Genomic DNA, 7,500 nt, shown 5'->3' with positions numbered 1-7,500 from the left:
GTTCTTGTACCTTGTTTCCTTTTGGTTATGGTATCTAAAGAATGTGTACAAGGACTCCGTCTCTCTCTCTCTCTCTCTCTCTCTCTCTCTCTCTCTCTCTCTCTCTCTCTCTCTCTCTCTCTCTCTCTCTCTCTCTCTCTCTCTCTCTCTCTCTCTCTCTCTCTCTCTCCCTCCCTCCCTCCCTCCCTCCCTCCCTCCCTCCCTCCCTCCCCCTTCTCCTCCTCCTCTGCTTTTTCCTCCTCTGCTTCATCCTCTCCCTCGCCTTCCTCCTCCTCCCCCTCCCTTTACTCCCCCTTCCTCCCTCCCTCCCTTCCTCCCTCCCTCCCTTCCTCCCTCCCTCCCTCCCTCCCGATAAAACCTCGGCTGTCATCACCCCTTCAAAAGCCGTTCTGGCCGCGTCTCGAGTGTGTCCCTGAATCGCCTCAGGGTCGTAGGGCGCCGTGTGGGTTGGGTGGCTTGACGTCACTTCAGGGTCATAGGTCAAGCGTTGTCTCTCCCTCCGTGGCCTCCCTCCCTGCCCGCTGCATGTCTGCGAGACTGACCTCATGGTATGTGGACTGTGCCACCTGTGAGACTGACCTCATGGTATGTGGACTTAGCAGCTGCCGAGGGTTTGCATCATCTTAGCAACGTCTACGGTCTTGTGACATCATGATTTCTTTCTTTGCATCTCCACTTTGGACGAGATTGGGGATATTATTGTTTTATTGACTGTTTTATGATTTTATGATGTTATGATAATATCAGTCGCAATTTACAGGGCATCTTCAATTATACTCATGTCCATCTCCTTCGCTGTTCTGTCTTTACCAGAGTTAGTTCTTTGGTTTGTCTGTTTGTTTGTTTTTAAGAAGATAAACTACGCCATCATAGAAACATCTGATGAGCAGTTCCATGACCGCCTCCCATTGCTACCTAGAAACAACAACAAAAACAACAACAATAGCGTTATTTTGTTGGTTGCGTACTCACCGACTAGTGTGAAGTGGATGCTGTTGCTGACTCTCATCTTCATTTGTTTCGCTCTTTTTGTACTTCTACTGCGCTTTGTACTTCACGGTTGCTGCACACTTTTCCCGGCACTTGGGTCACTTTGTACTGGTCTGCGGCGCGTGCGGTGCGGCTGGGCGCGTGCGAGGGTGGTTACGGTGTGATCAAGTGGTTGGTCATCACCTAACAGACGTTTCCGTCTCTGAGGGCTTTCCTGGGGATGCAACTTGCTGTCTCTTCTGTTCTTCGGAAGCACGTCTGCCATTAATTTACCACTATTTGTTTTTTTTTTTGCAAGATTCCTCTCAGTGTTTTTTTATTTATTTAAGATCAGATCATTAATATCAGGTACGTTATTGCAGCTGTTCCTCTCGAGTATCACCAGCCACTCACAAAAGTTCCCGATCCCGGCACCGACACCTAGGTCCTCACAGTATCACGTCCGATTGTGGACTGATGAGCCGTCGGGCCCGCCCTACTCGCTTCCCTGCCCTCGCTTGCTCCCTGCTCCGGCCTGATGCTACGCTGGGAAACTTCGCTCACAATAATAGTTCCTCTTCTTTGTGCTACGTTGTATGGTGTTCTTTTATCTCCATGTGTGAGGGATATGAATGCATACTATTTAATCAACGTAAGGACGTCATTTGCGATTAAAGGAACGATTGTCGAGTATTATACCAGCCCGAGTAATCGACCCGTCGTCCCTTGAATTATGAAACCGGACGAAATCGCGGAACTTTACGCTCACTTTCGAGGCGCGCGGAGTGAGTCACCGCCGAGGTTCCTGGAATTTCCTGTGGCTCACGGCGCTCGTTTTCTGTTTGCCGAGATGAAAGAGGAGGGAAGGAGCTGTGACGTCACGCTCCAGGACGATAGTGGAGCGTTAACAGCGATAGCGAATGCCGTCGCTGTCCTCCCAATGGCCATTGTTGCTATGTATTGGCCAAGTGAATTATGACAACCTCGCATGCGACAGAGTGAACGATATGTTGTCTTGAATGTATTTCCGGCCGGGAGAAAAATGTTTTCGAGTAGAACTGTTTAAGAGAAGTGTTTACAGATGCCGCAGCGCTTTCGTGTGTGTTTGTTTTTATCGGTGAGTTTGTGTATATCATTTCCCCAGAGTGAATGTGGAACGTTAATTTTCTTAACACGCTTTGCTTTAATGTCCGTGTTTACGGAGAGAACAAACAGCAAGGCAAAGCTATGAAGACGCGAAGTAAAACGGGGAGTGTGCGATCTGTTATTTTGAACTGTTGAATCAGCTCTGTCAATATTTTTATCGAGATCAATTGCCACGCTGTGTTGATTGGCAGTAGCTTGGTTGATAACCAGCACTAATTGAGACGTTATTCTTGACGAATTGATGTGCATTTTTTAGTGTTGCCAGCTTGCATGCATATCCTGGAGGTTTGCATGACTGTCACGTGCCTTCAGACTCGACTGTCTTTGCCGTTTCGTTTGCCGTGTGACCTTCGTGCGAGGGCGAAGGGGGTGGGGGGAGGGGGGAGGGGGGGAGTAGGCTGTCTTTCCCTTAAGAGCCTCATGCCTCGTCTCTTGGCATTCGGTTTGATTAATGCTTTTTTCTTAGCCTTTCTTTTTTTTCTCTCTTGGGCTCTTCCCTTCTCTATTTGTCTTTGGCTTTTTCTCTCTTCTCTCTCTGTGTTTCTCCCTTTCTCTCTCTCTCTCTCTCTCTCTCTCTCTCTCTCTCTCTCTCTCTCTCTCTCTCTCTCTCTCTCTCTCTTTCTCTCTCTCTCCTCTTCCTCCTCCTCTCCCTCCTCCTCTCCTCTCCTCCTCCCTCCTCTCTCTCTCTCTCTCTCTCTCTCTCTCTCTCTCTCTCTCTCTCTCTCTCTCTCTCTCTCTCTCTCTCTCTCCTTCTCCCCCCTCTCCCTCTTTCTCTTTCTCTCTGTCTTTCTGTGTTTATGCTTGCGTGTGTGTGACAACAGAGAAATTCCTTAGATGATTAAAGTTTTTTTTTTGTGAAAGTTAATCACCACGAAAATATGAATAACAGCAGGAACAGCTGCAGAAATGACCCAGCGGCATCGAATTATATCGTGACAGTATGGTGCAGGTATTTGTGATGTGTGTGTGTGTCTGCATAAGTTTTGCGATTTTTTTTGCATGTTTGTGTATGCATGTTTTCCTGTATGCGTCTATGTATGTATGCATGTATGTGTGTTTGTGTCTATGTATGTATGCATGTTTTCCTGTATGTGTCTGTATGTATGCATGTTTTCCTGTATGTGTCTGTATGTATGCATGTTTTCCTGTATGTATCTGTGTATGTATGCATGTATGTATGTTTGTGTCTATGTATGTATGCATGTTTTCCTGTATGTATCTGTGTATGTATGCATGTATGTATGTTTGTGCGTGTGTATGGAGAGACGCACATCGTGGTCTCGACATGACGTATAATCCTTTCCGCATTGAAGTGTCACACAATGCCTCCTGAGGATTGCTTGATTTTTGCTGTGGATGTGGCGAGGCGGAGGAACCCTGAAGGCGGCGAGGAATGCAGGATGGGGAGTGCAGGACCAGTTAGCAGTGGTAGGGAATGCTGGTTGTTGGTATTATATGCTGGTAGTAAGTGGTTGTTGTGAATGCTGGTGGTGAGTGGTGGTTGTTAATGTTGGAAGTGAGTGGTGGCAGGGAATGTTGGCAGTGACTAGTGGTTGTAAATGAGGGCAGTGAGTAGTGGTTGTAAATGTTGGAAGCGAGTTGTGGTTGTAAATGTTGGAAGCGAGTGGTGGTTGTAAAAGCTGTATAAGTGGTGGTTGTAAATGCTGGAAGTAGGTGGTGGTTGTGAATGTTGGTAGTAAATGCTGCTAGTTTGATGGTAGTAAATGCTGGTACCCAATCATGATTGTAAATGCCAGTAATATGAGCAAAGTGTGAGGAAGGAAAGCCAGTCTGGAGGCCTTCTGTTTATTGATGCTACTATGCTGCGCTCTGAGGTGCAAAACTGCAGAACACCTTTTGACTAGACGAGTAATCGATATCCCAGCGTCATCAGCAAGACACAAAATATGAAAACGTCAATGACATATCTTGCATTGTGGAAAGACCCAATTTCATTCATACTTTCCACCCACGTGTCGCTACGAATTCTCCCTGCCCAGTTTACGAAGCTCCAGGCACGCGGGCTGGAAAGCGGTTCCCAGAATCTCTTGGTGAAAGGCGCCGCGTTGAGTACGAGTTGTAGAACCCATTCATAAAAGCAGTCCTTCAACCATTCATTCACTCATTCATTCACTCATTCTCTCATTCCAGGAGAGTGTAATAGATCGCATTCCTGGGGATATTCTCTCGTGTCGCCACCGGAAGTCGAAGAGGAAGAAAAACCTTGGGATTAGCTTTTCAGATTTGACGGGATTGTGGAGCGTGGAAAACAAAACATGGCCGATGGGAAAAGCGTCTGTCTTTGCAATGCTGTTGGGGATGGGCAGGTGTAGGGTGTGAGGGTTGTGAGGTTGGCTTTCTTGTTTTTCCCTCGCTGTTTGTTTTTTAGGTTATGGACGTAGACAAGAAGTGGGAATTTGACCTAATTTCGGTATTAATGTTGTTATCTATTTCCAACTTTTCGTCTTTACCATCACTATTGTTATTGATATTGTTATTCCTATTACTTCTTCTTCTACTGCTACTTCTACTACTACTACTACTACTACTACTACTACTACTACTACTACTACTACTACCATTACTACTACTACTATTACCATTACTACTACTACTACTACTACCATTACTACTACTACTATTACCATTACTACTACTACTACTACTACCAATACTACTACTACTATTACCATTTCTACTACTACTACTACTACCATTACTACTACTACTATTACCATTACTACTACTACTACTACTACCATTACTACTACTACTATTACCATTACTACTACTACTACTACTACCAATACTACTACTACTATTACCATTACTACTACTACTACTACTACTACTACTTCTACCACCATTACTACTTCTTCATCTTCCTCCTCTACCATTACTACTACTTCTACTACTATTACTACTACCTCCACTACTTATACTACTACCACTACTACCAGGGCACAGCAGGTAGAGAGGCGGAGGGAGGGAGGGAGTAGAGGGAGGAGAGAGGGGGGTGGGAGGAGGGGAGAATGGAGGGGGTAAGGGAGGGAGGAGGGTGTCTGTAGGGTGATGTGCGGTGACTCTGTGGTGGCTGGGAGTGGGGGGATGGGACGGGAATGTCCCTGGGTGGGTGGGTGGGTCGGGATGAGGAGGGGGGGAGGGGGAGGAGGAGTAAGGATCCGCGTGTGCTACCGAGAAGCGGCCGCATCCTTACGAGGAACCCGCGAGGCCGTCTGGAACCCCTCCAGGAGGTCGGGCGGCCCTTGGTGCCTAGCTGCGCCGGAGGGAGACACGGGATTGATTGGGCTTGGCTGATTGGGCTCGGCTGCTCGCCTGGCGGTGTGTCTCGTGCATGGCGGTAAGGACTGTGTCTTTCTTTTCTTTGCTCTCGCTTTCTCTCGCTCTTTCTTTCTCTCTCTCTCTCTCTCTTTCTCATTCTCTCTATCTCTTCCTCTTTCTCTCTATTTCTTTTTCTTTTTTTTCTCTTTCATTCTCATTCTTTCTCTTTCCCTTTCTATCTCTATGTTCTCTCTTTTTCTTTCTCTTTCGCTCTCTTTCGCTCTCTCTTCCTCTTTCTCTCTATTTCTCTTTTTGTCTCTTTCTGTCTCTTTCTCATTCTCTCTATCTCTTCCTCTTTCTCTATATTTCTCTTTTTTTCTCTTTCTGCCTCTTTCTCATTCTCTCTATCTCTTCCTCTTTCTCTCTCTCTCTCTCTCTCTCTCTCTCTCTCTCTCTCTCTCTCTCTCTCTCTCTCTCTCTATTTCTCTCTCTCTCTCTCTCTCTCTCTCTCTCTCTCTCTCTGTGTGTTTATGTTTGTGCGTACATGTATACGCAAGTAAGAGGAAAATCCTAGCGAAAGCCGCCCCCAACAGAGCGCTTCTTATGATATAATTTAAACGTTGTATAAATGTATTTGTTTTTATTTGTTTGTCTTTGTATAATATGGGAAATGAACTTGGTAAGTAGATATTTTAATGGTGTCCAGATAATTAATGATAGACTCCGGATGCTGCATACACTTACACATTCTTTAGAATGATTTGTGGTATTTAATTATTTAAGTCCACATGTACTTTTGGAGTTTAGAAAGGTAGACGTACAGAGAGCATTGTTGAGAATGTGTTTGCAATTGAGGTTAACCAGAGGGAAAGCTCTGCCAAAAAGATTGAGGTACATAGCTTTGAGTAACAGTGCACTCTGAAGTGACAAAATTGGCGGTAAATATGTACCACAGTTTATTGTTGTTGTTTTTTTCATTTTACAAGAAATTTTTTTTATTTTTTTTTTTTTTTTTTTTTTTTTTTTTTTTTTTTTTTTTTGTCAATCGCGTCGAAAAATGGCAGAAAATACATTAAACACAGAAAAGTTTATTGAACGGTGACACTTCTGTAAACTAATTTTTTAATTAGTTCTAGACTCAAAAGAAGCTCAGACATTTAAATACCCCAGTCTCTTGGACTCAAAAGAAGTCAGACTTCAGTGTTTTTGGGACCTAGACGAATCCAGACATAAGCGCCTCAACCGCTTGAACACTAAACACACGTCTGGGATTACGGAAGTTCTCGTCCCTGAACCGGAGGACGGGGAGACAGACTCATGCCCCCCGCGGCGGCGACAACCCCGAGAACCCCGTCGCGGCCGTTGTCTAAACCCCCTCGAGGTGGGCCTTTTACTCCTCTCACCTTACACCGCCGGAAACCGCAAAAAAAAGCGAACTATGTCTCGACGGATCCTATATTAGACTAGGAGTTAATTTGTGGTTGTCTGGGGGGGGGGGGGAAGAAGTGTGTTGTGGGAGAGGGGGGGCGGGGGGGGAGGGGGTTGTTGTGTTGAGAGCGTGTGCGCCCCTCGCTCCTCGCCGGCTGTGAGGATAGCCACGCCCTCGGGATCAATCCTCCCGTTGCTGCAGTGAGCGGACCAGAAGGGCAGTGCGCTTTTTAAAAAAAACATCAGACGCTTTTCGAAAGGACATTTACACCCTGACTATCATACCAGAGTGCCCAGGCGTGGCGTTTTGTCCCTTCAATTTGGGCATTTCCGTACTAAAAGAACCTTCAAGCCATACTTTATGTAAGAAAAAAAGTAAACAGAATATAAGGAAGCCTCCTCACGCTCCTTATTTTATTTATTTTTTATTTTTTATTATTATTATTTTTTTTTTTTTTCCTTTTTTTATATAAATCGGAGCCTTCCTAATGTGCCTTCGCGTTCGGGATCCTCCAACCAACCCTAAACAGTGCCCCCCCTACCCCTACCCCCCACCCCTACCCCACCCCAGCCCGACCACCTGGCGTCTCGAATACGTTTCGGAGAGCGACGCTTGGCCATTCACTCGCGGGTAAACAGACTCACGTGTTACTCCTCCAGAAAAGCGACACGAGG

At 45.8% G+C, this 7,500-nt stretch overlaps 2 protein-coding genes across 3 annotated transcripts in view; one reads left to right on the top strand and one right to left on the bottom strand.

The window, feature by feature from the left end:
• Positions 1-1,113, bottom strand: part of LOC122248203 (uncharacterized) — a 12,825-nt gene extending 11,712 nt beyond the window's left edge. The window contains exon 1 of the mRNA XM_043008071.2: positions 973-1,113. Within this exon, the coding sequence (XP_042864005.2) occupies positions 973-1,015 (43 nt within the window). The 5' untranslated portion in view covers positions 1,016-1,113. The remainder of the gene's footprint in view (positions 1-972) is intronic.
• Positions 1-7,500, top strand: part of lsn (vacuolar-sorting protein SNF8) — a 45,222-nt gene that overhangs the window by 18,697 nt on the left and 19,025 nt on the right. The window lies entirely within an intron of this gene.

This window comes from Penaeus japonicus, unplaced genomic scaffold (assembly GCF_977035675.1).
Source record: "Penaeus japonicus unplaced genomic scaffold, GWHDUDI00000001_assembly GWHDUDI00000010, whole genome shotgun sequence".
Classification (NCBI taxonomy): Eukaryota; Metazoa; Arthropoda; class Malacostraca; order Decapoda; family Penaeidae; genus Penaeus; species Penaeus japonicus.
Note: the sequence above shows the minus strand (reverse complement) of the source record. Positions and strands in the feature narration are given on the sequence as shown.